The sequence below is a fragment of the Acomys minous genome (genome assembly GCF_964271855.1).
Source record: "Acomys minous genome assembly, chromosome: 6".
NCBI lineage: Eukaryota > Metazoa > Chordata > Mammalia > Rodentia > Muridae > Acomys > Acomys minous.
This window is the reverse complement of record NC_140487.1, coordinates 53,267,496-53,281,693: the sequence shown is the minus strand read 5'-3', so window position 1 is coordinate 53,281,693 and position 14,198 is coordinate 53,267,496. Positions and strand designations below refer to the sequence as shown.

At 46.4% G+C, this 14,198-nt stretch overlaps 1 protein-coding gene across 4 annotated transcripts in view; it reads left to right on the top strand.

Annotated features, from left to right (window-relative positions):
• Window positions 1-14,198, top strand: part of MINDY4 (MINDY lysine 48 deubiquitinase 4) — a gene marked incomplete at its 5' end in the record, with an annotated part of 134,332 nt that overhangs the window by 30,378 nt on the left and 89,756 nt on the right. For all 4 annotated transcript variants that reach the window (XM_084785485.1, XM_084785484.1, XM_084785487.1 and 1 more), the window contains 3 exons: window positions 3,104-3,223; window positions 7,903-8,138; window positions 9,602-9,848. In XM_084785485.1, coding sequence (XP_084641611.1) covers window positions 3,104-3,223; window positions 7,903-8,138; window positions 9,602-9,848 — 603 coding nt within the window. The remainder of the gene's footprint in view (window positions 1-3,103; window positions 3,224-7,902; window positions 8,139-9,601; window positions 9,849-14,198) is intronic.

The window sequence follows — 14,198 nt, the reverse complement described above, 5'->3', positions numbered from 1 at the left end:
CGAGGGTGGGAGGGGGGAGCATTCCATGCTTTCTGTTCGCCTCAAGGATTCCCCCCAAGAGCATCCCTTTCCCGAGACATGGAAACTACATTTCCCAGAAGCCAGTCCTTCCTAGTGCGAGGGCACGGCACGACCACAAAACCAGGCCGGTCCTTGCTTGGCTGCCCTCCGCTGGCACCCACGGTGACGGCAGTGCCAGATTGGCAAGAGAGTCCAGGGCTGAACAATTTCTCCCAGCCAAGGGCACAGGATATGTCTCTAGGAAAGAACTTCCCCAGAGGATAGATCTGGACAGTCAGTCCTTTTGATAATTTTTAACCGAGTGGGGATTCCAGCTGCTGCAGGAGTTTGGAGGGAGAATTATGTAAATTCTCTTACTGTCTTGTCCCGGAAGAGTTTCCAAAGCGTTTACAAGTTAGGAGGATCTGGGGTCCCCCATGGGCTTCTAGGAGAGGGAGGAGCTGCATGGGCTCCAGGAGTTGGTTTGCATTTTACAGGAAGTGGCCTAGTAGGAGGCACTAAGGGTTTGTGCTTCCGTGAGATTTCATACTGAGCTGGGCCATGGGGAGCACTTAGTTGAAATGGAAGTGTGTGTTTGGCAGAACAAAGGGAAAAGGCTTGAGGTCAGATGGTGCAAGTTTAGGTATGTGTTACAAGTTTGAAATGTGACATTACTATCTCATCTTCTCTGCAAAGCAGGAGCTTTAAAGATGCACTGTGTCTGACGTACAGTGAGGGGTAGTGGTAAACAGGCAGTGCCTGTGCGTTGTACCTGGTACTCATATACAGCGTGCACAAAGCCATTCAGCCTTACACTTCCTTGGCTGTTTTATCCATGCTCGGATGGTACCTGTTTTGAGATGCCTGTGTGCTTTTTATAATTTATTTTTATTTGGAAAAGCTGTAATGCATCTGGCTTCACTGCGTCTGCTCTGACTTTCTGACACCGAGTCCCGGATGCTAGTTGGATTATTAATGTCCTGTGCTTGGAGGCTGGTCACTGCTGCTGTGCAAGTCTAGACACTAGATCTAAAAGTGTCAAGGAAGCCTTCGTTTCTTCAGTGAAATCCAGAGCCCCCAACTAACGTCTTCGGGCCTTACCACTTGGCCGCAGCTTACGTTCCCACCTCACATCCACCCAGGATTTCTGTGGGTACCGGGGATCAGAACCGTAGTCTCTGTACTTTATTCACTTGTCATCTTCTCAAGCCCCCGGTGACCTTTCTGCCTGTATCTTCTGTCACTTTCCCCTGAAGCTCTTTTGCTTTTTAAGTTGCTGAAGGACTTTTGCACTTGCTGTCCCTTGTACGGAGCACTGTGTCCCCAAGTGCCCCCAGGGCCTGCTCTCTCACTCTCTTGATGCCTCTGTTCCATTGCCACATAACTAAGGAATCATTTCCTTACTACCTTTTAGAACACCTCTCCCCCATACCTCTCCTGGCCCTCACTGTCCATTTATCTGCGTCTACCCCTCTCCTTTATATAACCTATCAGGCTGGTTATCTTCTCCTCCATAGTATGGAAGCTGGAGTTTGTTAACTCCTTTGACCAGTGGCTGGACCAGTGGGCAGATGAGGAAACCAGAAGACAAGGGCGCACGTGGTTATGCTCAACACGTAGCTGCCTATTTAAACCACACCCCTGTCTTCATATTCACCCTGCCTTGCTTTATGGTGTACATTTTTATAGTGTACAGACTGTTCTGTCGTTACGGTCCACTTCCCTAGCATGCTAGCCTTCCTTCCTTCTCTGCCTCCTGGACCAAGAACAGAACCGGGCACACTGTGGGTGCAGGGCACATGTTAGCTGAGCGAAAAGGATGGGGTTGAGTGGCTGTTCACCTCCACAAGGTGCCTGTACCCTACCCCCAGTGGTTTCTGCAAGCTAAACTTGAGGAGCGCTCCGTGTATTAGAGACACGGAGACTCGGTGTGTCTTGAAGCTAATCAAGTCTGAGGTGGGCAATCAGAGAAGGACTCTCATTACTGAATGATCCCTATCGGGTTGGCTGCTGAAAATCATGATATTTAAGGATGTAGAGTGTAGGTGGCTGCTTCTGAGCCTTCTTCTTTCAGCCAGCCATCTTTTCCCCCAATGTGTGTGTGGTGTGTGTGTGTGCCCATGCACGAGCGCACACACACACACACACACACACACACACACACACACACACACTTCTCTCATGCTTTTCCTTAAGACCTCATTCACACTCTCGTTCAACACTATGTACCTATCTTTTTTCAAATTCACTTTTTCATCAAAACTCATGGCAGGCAATGAGTTTGGCCATGTTTCCCGCAGTTGGAGCCACTATAAAGTTCTGAGCACAAAGGCTGAGGGACAAGACCTACCTAGATACCACTTGCGGTCTGGGATCCATCATGAACATGGGCTACCCTTGGCCCAGGCGGAAGAGGGTGAGACATCTGCAGGCATTTGGTGGTCACAGTATCCTGTGATAGAGAGGAAACAGCTGTTGTGGCTGAGGATGCCAGGCTTCTGGCAGCTGCAGGGCTCCCCCTGTTTCCTGCCGTCTTTAGCCTACAGGGTTGGGTGATGGCAGATATTCACGATGTGCCCTGTGGGGGGATTGTGTCTCAGCCAGGCTTCCTGGCTAGACTGATGTAGATCTCCACCACATGACTTCAAACATGTCTCCTGGCTTCCTCAGTTGAAAAATTAAGGGAACAATAGTTGGCCTTTACACTGTGTTTTGTTTTTTAACTTCCATTTATTTTTAAAGGTTCATCTTTCATAGCCCCATGTCTAGGCCAAACACAGAGCCCCCGAATTGTGGTCCTTCAGCAAGCTAGTTACTGGAATTTCATTGTTATCTATAAAATAGATAAAAATGAGTCCACAACCCCTACAGACCCCAGCTTTAGCTGACCCCAAATCAAACTGACAATGCTGTCAAGCCCAATTTTTATAAGAAAATGTGTTCCTGAAGTCAGCTTTGGGCCCCTGCCGTGGCTGTAAGGAAGGTTGGTGAGCCCAGTCCTAACGCGTTCCAGCAGTCCTCTGTTGACACTGCGTCAGAGAACGGGAAGGGTTTTCATTAAAAAAAAAAAAGGTCAAACAGTGACTCAGATGTCTTCCCTCAGGGTTTGAAGAAGACATCTGTGACCATGGACCAGGAGCGCCCCCGCTGTGACCTCAGCATCAATAGCAGGAACGATCTCCGCAAGGTTCTACATCTGGAGGTCCTCTACAGAGAAAACAAGGTGCGTGCCTTTTGAAGTGTGAGTCTGGTGGTGGTCCTCGCAGCTAGGGCCTGGCACCTGCGCCAGGAGGCTTAGGGACTGTCCAAGATGACAAATGTCAGAGTGAACTAGGCTCAACCCACCAGCCCCAAGTGTCCCCGGGCGGGTCTGAGGTCACTTTGTGTCACTGAATCTAGGCCTATCATGATAGTGTCAGGTTAATTGTTCTCTGTGCTCCCCTTTCGCCACACAATGGTATTTTTAGTAAGATTGCTTAAGGATATGTTATGCTGTGTAATATATGTAATAGACTGTGTCATATATCATGTAAATGTTACCATACTATATGTAATATAGAATACATTTAAGTATTATACTAATATTGTCTGTCCCCTGCCCGGGTAAGATTTCTCTTCTGTGGTGGTAAGTTTCTTTGAACGTACGTCAGCAGAGGCAGAAGCTGGGAGTAGCACATCCAGGGGTGTGGGAGGTGAGAAAGCCAAGGGAACAGATTTTCTTGGGGGTATGGAAGGTCCCCTAGACCCAGACTCATACCCCACCTGCTGCTCCCGTGGTACCTTGGAGGCTTCTTCCTGTCATGTATCTGAAGTAGAACATTTTTGTTTCCCTCGTGTCTGCCTCCCTCATGTCCGTGGCCTTAGTAGATGGGCAGAGCCTGTGTATCACTTCACTATTGTGGCCCCGTGGTTAATGAATTATCTAATGACTTACTGAAGAGCCCATATGTGTCTGTGTAGCAAGTGACCGAGAGGCTAGAAGAGTGAATATGGGAAACGTAGGAAGCTCTAATCCTGACTTAGTTTCTCTTTTTGTTAGAGGAAGGAGTCCTCTCCAGCAGATGGTGCCTAATGCTTGGCCATGATACAGGAGTCAGGGAGAAAGTGGTATTTACTCTCATAGTTCTGTGCTTGTCACATTCTAAAAAGCTGCAAATGACACTTCACGCAGAAGTCTCACATGTGAGACATAAGAGAAGCCATGCTACAGTGAACAAAGTGAAGGACGTTTTGTCTTGGCCTTCTGGGCCGGCTTCTCTGGGTGCCGTATGAAAACCTCCTGAACCCACTGGAATGATGGGAGTTTGCCCCTGGGGAGATATGTGAGCCAAACTGGCTGGCTGTTTGACATCTGACAGTAATTTACAGGCCAGGATAGAGATTCTTTTTTCTCTTTTTGTTTCTTGAGACACAGTTTGATTCTGTAACCAAAGCTGGCCAGAACTCACTATGATTCTCAGGCCAGCCTCAAACTGTGGCAACTCTGCTTCAGCATTCTGAGTACCGAGATTTACAGCTATGTGTGCTTCCAGGCCCAGCACCGAGAGGCTAGGGATTGATTTTCAAAAGAAGTCTTGTGCCTGGGGAGATGGCTTAGTGGTAAGAGTTTGAAACTCCCACCAACCACAGAGGAAGCTGACATGGCTGTGCACTCCTGGTGCACCAGCACTAGAGGGCAGAGACAAGCAGATTCTGCCAATTTGTTGGCCAGTCATCTTCCTGTGCAGTGAGAGATGAGGCAGATAATGATAAAGGAAGGTATCTGATATTCGCCTTTGGCCTCTGCATGCCTGTGAACAGCTGTGTACTTGTGTGTGTGTGTGTGTGTGTGTGTGTGTATGTGTGTGTGTGTGTGTATGTGCTCTCTCTCTCTCTCTCTCTCTCTCTCTCTCTCTCTCTCTCTCTCTCTGTCTCTCATACACACACACACACACACACACACACACACACACACACACACAAACACATACAAACACACACCACATACATTCACAACCTCCCCCAACACATAAAAATAAAGAAAATAAAATGAAATCCTAACCGATTGAATGGGCATGCGGGCGAGAACAAGACTATTTGAAATACCCAAAGAAACCTCCAGACACCTTGACAACCAGCTCACTGTGTATGGCGTGGCAGAGAGGACCCCGAGTCAGGCTGCCCTGCATAAGCACAAGTGTTCCAGGCAGGTCTGCAGACCACAGCCACTGGCCCTTAGCATATACATCTCTGCCTGCAGGAGCCCTTGTGATCCCTTTGAAGAGCTTAGGCCCTGACAGCCAAGTGAGGTCACACCAGAGGCTGAGGTATCCATCCCATAGGATCTTTGTCTTTGTGTGCAGTCCTGGATTGGGGATGCAGTGGCCCAGCAGCACTGGGTCCTTCAGTTGCTGGATCTGTATGGGAGGGCCCAGGCTGTTCATATTAGGGAGGTGCTTCACAGACACTAGGGCCTTTACCCAGAGCATCCTAAGAGGCTTACTGGTCCCTTGGGATTTTTAAAAATTAATTTATTTTTAAATAAAGATTTATTTATTGTTATGTACACAGTGCTCTGCCTGCATGTACACCTGCAGGCCAGAAGAGGGCATCACATCACATTATAGATGGGTGTGAGCCACCATGTGGTTGCTGGGGATTGAACTCATGACCTCTGGAAGAACAGTCAGTGCTCTTAACGTCTGAGCCACCTCTCCAGCCCCTACCTTGGGATTTTTATATAAAACCTTTCATTTAATTTCTCAGAAGTATCTTACCATTTAACTTATTTTTTTTACCACAGTATAGTCTTTCAAAAGGAATTATTATCTTCAAAACATAAGATATCATTAGACCTGCATAAATCTCCAATTATTTGACGTAAACAGTTGTTATTAGCCATGATGGAATGAATTGGGGCCTATGTTTTAAAGCAAAATACACTCATTAGTCACCTGCAGCAGGTAGTTTTGAGATTCACCGAGCCCAGAGCTCACACAACCTCAGGGAAACTACTGTTCCATGTCAATCTTCCCAGTATTTGGTTTTCCTGACAGTTATTTGATAGATTAGGATATATAGGTAAGACTGAGGTTTGGAGAAATGGTATTAACTTCACCTCAAGGCTGTGTGATCACTCTGAGCTTAGTGATATAAGTGAAAAAAAAAAGCCAAACCCTCACAATGGTGTAATGTGGGCAACCTAGGACACCAGAGCACCTCACTGAGAGAAAAGGCAAGATATTTGAAATAAATGTATATGTTTTCTTTGACTCGCTTCATTGTAATCTTTTTTTTTTTTCTGGCTTCATTGTAATCTTAATGTAGACCAAGACAAAATAATTTTTCCATCTTTTAAAACTGGGTAAATAAACACATTCCTGATTTTAATTATCTGATAAGGCTGTTGAACTCATGGTTGTCCACTGGCCCTAGGTCTTGGCCAGAGAGGAACAGCATGGGGCGGCCTGTGCTGAAGGCTCCACACCAGGCCCTTCATCAGACACTTGGCCACTCTGACTTGGCAAGCACTGCACGCAAGTCCATGTCTGGCCACAGTTCAGCAGGACCGGGTGCTCCCAGCTCCCAGCTCTTGGGGTGGGACTGACACATGGCCAGATGCCTGCAACCAGCCTGTGGATCAGTGCTTGGACAACTGGATGTCTGTTCAGATTATTTGCGGGGAGGGGCTTAGGAAGAATCAAAGCCCTAATTCTTGCTGTTTGGGTTTAGTAAGTCTCAACTGGCCATGTATTTAAAAACAAGAAATCCAAAAACCTTGTAAGGAAAATCGTTCCTGCAGGCAGTGCTGGAAAACAGTGATAGCGTTTATTCTAAAAGCTATGGCTTGAAAGAGTTTCTTCACTCACTTGTTTTTGATGATTGGAGTCAGTCCTAGCTAATGGCTGTGCTCTTCATTCAGTCTCTGCAGTTGCTAGCGGTCCCTGTTAAAGAAACATCATCTGTTGTGTTACTTACTTTTGTCTTAGCTATGACAGAATACCCAACAGAAACACCATCAAGGGTGAAAAGTGTATTTGGGATCATGATTTTAGGTATTTTCGTCCTTCTTGGCTGGAGTGTGAGTTGGCTTATTAACATGCTGTAGATCAGAAGCAAAGAACAGGAGGCTGGACTCAGGGCCAGATGTCACCTTCAAAATCCTGCCCCTAAGCCGGGCGTGGTGGCGCACGCCTTTAGTCCCAGCACTCGGGAGGCAGAGGCAGGTGGATCACTGTGAGTTCGAGGCCAGCCTAGTCTACAAAGTGAGTCCAGGACAGCCAAAGCTACACAGAGAGACCCTGTCTCAAAAAACAAAACAAACAAACAAAATCCTGCCCCTTATAATCTATTTTGGCCAGCCAGGCCCCAACTCCTAAAAGCTCTTTAAAACAGTGCCACAAGCTGGTGGTGACCAGGTATCAAGGACATGAGCCTGAGGGAGAGAGACATCTCCGATTCAAACCAGGATGCCCACTAGTAAAATGTGTAGGCCTCAGATGTGTCTTGGATCTCTAGAGGCCAGGAACACAGGGAAGGAGAAAACTGACTCCTGCAAGTTTTTTTTTTTGATCGCCCCACACATGTGGTGGCGGCCTGCCCCCCTCCATAAATAAGTGTAATGCAAAAGTAGATTAAAACTGTATTTGAAATGAAAGGATTTTTTTTCTCTTATAATTGTTTCCATTGCTCAGGATGTTAGTTGTTTTAGAGTCGAGATTTTTGCCTTTGTCTCTGAACCCATACCCAGTATGGTGTCTGGCACACAGAATAAATAAGTAAGTGCGTGTTTGCTGGAAGTGTGTAGCGTGAGTGAGAAGCTGGTAAACGTGTCAAAGAATCAGGAGGGTCATCTTTCCACCCTTCCCCAAATCCTGGACATTCAACTAATGATGTTTTTTTTTCCCCTTTTCCCAACGTTAGGCAAAGGAAAGGCCTCTAAAAACGAACCTTGAACTCATCACGAGATACTTTCTGCACCATACTGGAGGTACAGACGACGATGGAAGCCAAGAAGCCCCAATCCCTGCCCTCCCGCTTCCAAAGAAAAACAGCAAATTGCCTTTGAGATGCTCAGAGACCACACTGGTGGATATATACGACCTTTCAGACGAAGACATGGGGAGACGAGCATCCTGGTCAGAAGGGAGCAAAGCCAGGTGCCTGCCTCTTCTCGTTTCTCTCTCCTTTGTCTTCTCTTGCCTACCAGCCCAGGCCGAGCTCCCCTTTACAAACTTGGTCCTGTTCTTCCTCACTTCTTTTCTTTCCTTTTCAGATTCAAGTCTGGTCATTTCTTTGTCACTCTCAGTGACTGGACTCAGACTTCAGAGTAGACGCTCTCGATAAGGACAGCTCAGATCTCTTGGCGATCTGTTTCCTTTTCCCTGGCTTCCTTCATTCTCTCGGACCCAAGTTTAGTGTAGTTTTCGGTCACCTCCTTACTTTTCTTAGTGTTTGGTTTCCTCAGAGCAGTGCATTGTCATCTGGGTTGCTGGACGCGTGGAGTAACTGCAACTGTGTGCAGGTCGTGTGGAGTGCCGAATGTTGGGTGATTTGGTCCTGGGTGACAACATATTGTTGGACATCATCATGAGATGCTTTAGATTTCGGCTAGCTCTTAGGGGCCACAACCACTGAGGCACAGTAGTATCAGTCAGTCTAGAAATATGCCCCCCCCCTCTCTTTCTCTCTCTCACACACACACACACACACACACACACACACACACACACACACACACACACAAACCAAGTGGAGAACTCAGATGACATCAATGTGCATTCCCAAACAGACATGCACTTCCTCTCTCCAGTTCTATAACAAGAACGCCCCCCATGCCTCCCAACAGCAGGCTCATTTGGCTATCCCTCAGGACACCTTATGCTTCCCACTGATCTGGCGATGTAACCCTTGCACTTGCACTCTTTTCTCAGAGCACCAGCAGCAGTGGCTGTGGCCATGCGCTTCTCACAGGAAGTGTGAAGTTTGTGTTCACTGTCAACTTCAGTGAATTTCCCACAGGCAGTGCTTGGAAGCAGATACTTAGTCCCGTCTCGGCGTGGCCAACCACCTAGGAGGCACCACGAGAAAGAGCACTTCTTGCTCCTTATTATTTTTTCTCACCCTTTTTCTCTTTCTCTTCCTCTCCCTCCCCTCCTCCCTTGCACACACACAACTCTACCTGTACACACCAGCATGCTCTACTGAATACCCAGGGATGTCATGTTTTCCGCAGGTGTGCACTCCACAAACAGCCAGGCCAAGTTCCACATGCTCAGCACTGCACCACAGGTGCCCTCCTTTATCATCTAAGTGGGCAAGACTCAAGGTGCTCTTTTAGCCTTCAGCCATTAGGACTTAGGGTCCCCTGTGGACCATCCATCACCTGATGTTGTTTGTCCTGCTACATTTGTCCTGATACCAGCAAAGAGCTTTCTGTTCCTTACCTCTCCTGACATGAATGAGCTGTGGCTCATTTCCAATTATATATTTATGAATGATGGCTAACTTTGGGTTTTTTTTAATTATTGTTCATTTGGAAGCTCTGTTTTAATGAAAATATTATTATTATTATTATTATTATTATTATTATTATTATTTTTTTTTTTTTTTTTTTTTGCAGGCATGGCCATCTCGATGGGGACATACTTGGTAATCTTGTATCATCCAAAAAAAGCCCACTCAAAAGCAAGCCAGCATACACAGGCCTAGGGGACAGCCTCCCTTTGGTTACTGCATGGGAGAAGGTAGATCAGCATCACGCATCAGAGCCTGTCATAGATGTGAAGAGGCCAATGGAGAGGACTAGGCCGAAGTCTGGCCTGATCGTCCGGGGCATGATGGCTGGGCCTGTTGCCAGCTCGACGCAGGTGAGACTGCTGTTCTTTTTCTTTTCCATAGACTGGGGAGTAAATGGGTGGGCTTCAGGCGCTGCTGGACGAGAAAGGGGACAGGAAGAATGCCAGCCTGTTTCCCCCTTTTCTCAGTGACTCTGTGGATGCTCAGCAGGCTTTGTTGTCTCTTTGCTCTCAGTTTACCCACCCTTACCAAATTGAGTGCTTTGATTTCATCTCCCTTTACTGCAAGTAAAGACATGCAGTCTTGGCTTTGTTTTTGCAGTTCTAGGGCAGAGGTCTCTCCTAGTCTAGAAGACATCATTCTTTATCATAGTGGTTAAAGGGGAGTAGGTACCCTGGTCCTTAAGTGATCATTTTTTTCTGCTTCATTTTTTAATTGTTTCATGGTTTTTCTTTCAGAAAAACTGTAAACATTTTACTTATTGATTGGTGGTTTCCTTTAAGGAGGGCTCATGATCTGGTCTCATTAGGACAGTAGGAAAGGACACCAAGTGAGCCAAAAGGGTGAAAGAAGTTTGCAAAACAATAAATGGGGAAATAGCAAGATCACATCCTGTATCGGTAACACAAGGGGGCCAGGAGGCCTATACCCATTGACTGGGGAATGCCACCTCCCTCTCACTTAGCTGTGTGTCTGTCTCTGCGTGGACTTGTTGATGCTTGTATTAATCTTTTAGCTCTTGTGGGATTAGCACAAAGAGGAAGGGCCCTCTCCCTGCCAAGCCACACCTTGGTGCTGGGTCCCACGCAAGGCATCTTGTTGTTAAAAAAGGAAATTCATTAACTGGACCCTGCCCCGAGGAAAGTGGCCATCAAAGTCGGAGGAGCTGGGAGAAAGGTTAGTCTTGGGAGGTATTTAATCTTACAAAGATACTTGTTGTTGGCAGAATATAAGAGATTTCTTCAAATGTGGAAGAAGAAATAGCCAAGTCCCAGGTGGCAAATAATGGCTTCAGACTTTGGTGCCACTCATAATGCCTTGCAGTGGGCAACATCGCTAGTCAGTGCTCTTTTCTTGGGTCAAATCACCCTGGGTACCTTGAATAGTCACTGCCGGTAGAGTGACATGGTGGCACATCAGAGGAACTGTGTTAGCTGTCTTAGGCTTAGTCTGGGGCCCCTGAGGGATTTCACATTTGTGTGTGGCACATGATGTTTGTTCATGGGTCTTTTCAGGGTGGACTGGTGTGGAATCCATGAGGGCTCTGGGAAGCACTGCTGCACCCTGGTTGGAAGTTGGTATGAGGATTGTACTCATGCCTAGAGCAGCCTCAGTGGGGACAGGTTGGTCCTTTTCCTGCTGGGGACATGGCAGAAAGGAGCCTCACTGGGAGTTTAGGCTGCCACAGTGGCTCTCAGATCCTTCAGTCTCAGGAGCTCTTTGTGTTTTTTTTTTTTGTTTGTTTGTTTGTTTGTTTTTAACAGTGATGAGTTCTATAGCTCTTCTGGGTTATGGGGACTCTATGTATAGATATTTGCAGTATTAGAAATTAAAACTTGGGTCTGGAGAAACAGCTCAGTGCTTACATGTGCTTGCTCTTCTTCCAGAGGACCAGAGTTCAGTTCCCAGAACCCATTTTGGGATGCTCACAACTGCCTGTAACTTCACTCCAGGGTGTCTGACTCCCTCTTCTGGCCCCTAAGGGCAAGGCTATACTTGTGTGCACAATTCACACACACACACACACACACACACACACACACACACATACACACTCACACACACACACACACACACACACACACACACGTATGTCTCAAAAAATCTGAAATAAGAACTTAAAATAATTTATCTCATTATCATTAAAATACCAATAAATTTCACATTTAACACAATGTATTTTGTTATAGCATTGTATTTGTCCCAAAATAAATAGCTGGTGAAATGAGTAATTGCTTTGTACATGGTTTTGCAAACCTCTTTAATGTCTGGCCCAATATAGATGTCATTTCTGCTTCCAAATGTAGTCTGTTGTAATATGATGTTTTTATTAAAGTGCATAGACAAAATTTAGCCTTAGACAGAACTTAGAAAGGAAAAGTTATTTTAATACCTTTTCCACAATACCACGGACACTCTTTGATACCACTCAAAACTTTTTAAAATCTAGTTTTTAAAGGTGGACTCTTCCTCCCACCCCCTCAGACAGGGTCTCGTGTAGCCCAGGCTAGCCTCAAACTTGCTATGTAGCTGAGGATGAACTTGAACTTCTGATCTTCCTGCTTCCATCTCCCAGTTCCTGGGATTGTAAATGTGTGTCACCATGTCTGGTCTATGTGGTACTGGGACTCAAACGTAGGCCTTTATGTGTGCTAGGCAAGTACACTATCAAATCAAGCTATATACAAACTATATGCTATATACCAAGCTGTTCTCCAACCCTTTAATGTGGAACCTTAAACCACATAAATGTGCTTTTTGTACTTTATCGGTTCCTATAGGTCTGTCGTGCATGTTGAATCTTTTATTCTTGTATGATTAAGTAGTGTGATGCACCAATCATTTGGAGTATATTGGTCACTGAGTTATATAGATTTTCTAAGTGGGGACACATTTCATTATATGAACACACACACACACACACACACACACACACACACACACACACACACACACACACACACACTTGTTGATGTGACCACCAAAGAGTGCAAGAGAAATATAAGTCCCTCCAAACCCTCAAGCTTTTTGGTGGCTGATGCAGGATTCCCAAAAGTTCTGATTTTTTTTTTTTTACCCTGCAGCTTGCATTTCATCACTGAAAATAGTATACCACTTGTTTCCTTTGCTGTGACAGACTCAGTTTATTTTCAAGAACTGCCTGCCAAGTTCCAAGTCTGAATCACTACCATTGGTCTGCCAGCGGTTCCCTGAGCATAACAGCAAGCTCACTTCACTCACAGTTAGACGGCTGCACAAGCTGGAGCCATGATCCTGATCCTTCCTGCTCTGCAGAGGGAGCACATGCACCTCCCATGCGTTTGCAGGGAACACTGAAAAGATGTGTGCTGGGCCGTCTAGACGGACTGAGACTAATAATGCTGAGTAGGTAAAGCCTCAGTGGGGGGCTGATCTTAAGTTAAATCAGTATTAGGTTTGTTCATTTTTCTTGCAAGCGTGAGGCCGTGAAGAACACCCAGTACATGGGTAAAGTTTAGAGTCATGTACAAGGCCAGCAGTTTTCCTTCTGTGGCTGGCTGTGCACACTCAAGTCACACAGCGAGAAGGCAAATTAGGTCATGTTTCTACTGTCTCAATCAGTTGCCTTGTCATTCTAACAAGATATCTGAGGATGGATAAATAAATAGAGGTTTACTTAGGTCGTAGTTTTGGGGTCCGAGAGTCTTAAGGCTCCTGTCTGCTCGAACTTGGTGAAGACCCTTCTGTTCTACATCATAACATGGCAGGTGCCATCGTGATAGGAGTGTACCCGTGGGAAAGGCAGGCTGTGCGTGTGAAACAAGGCTTTGGGGAGCTGCCTGGTTCTTTTACAACAAACCATTTCTGTAGGAATTTATCTGGTCCCAGGAGATGGGTACTGACCCCTTCAAAGGGTGGTGCTTCTATGATCCAGTTATCTTCTGCTGGGCCCTACCTTCTCACCTTAACACCGTGTGGGCTGAGGAGGACACACTCAGGCCATATCTAGCTACTGTAAGATTTGTTTTGGATTCCCTAAATGGTCTGGGGATCTCCAGAGGTAAGTGGACAGCACTTTGAGAACCACTGCTACCGGATGCCAGGGTCCTGTCTCCCACCAGGATGCCTCAGCTCTTTAGTGTGTGCAGGTGAGGCTTTCATGGCAGGTGAGGAGGTGACGTTTACGGGCATTGCTATAGGCTTCTTTGGTAACTTTGATGAGGTATCTTTTCCTTGTGACATCTGAGTCCTGGGAAAGGCGTTGAATGGTGGTTGCTGGAGAATTCCCTAAGTTTTATGGAAGGTGTTTGGTATTTTTGGCCACACTTGCTGGTTGCTTGAGGGAAAGGATTCCAGGCATGCTGGGAACTCCTCAGTTTTTACCAGGGAGCCATGGATGAGGTAAGAGGCTACACTGTGTCTCCTTGGGAATGGTGACTCGGGCCTTCCTCATTGTGTGCAGGTGTGCCCTGGGAGCTTGCCAGCAGCTTTATAGTGCCTTGTTGTTTCCATGGGGACAGAGCTCTACAAAATTAGCTCTCCTCATTCTAGCCTAGGTTACCTACCACTTGCCCCTGACTTGTTTCTGGAAATGCTTAGAGACCCTGAAGTCTAAACCATGGAAAAGCTTCAAGGTAGATCTTGTCTCTCTGAGGCCCTCCGATCGCCTCATTGGTTAGTAGCAGGAGGTGCCTCTTCCCCAGGAAATCCCTGAGAGGAGG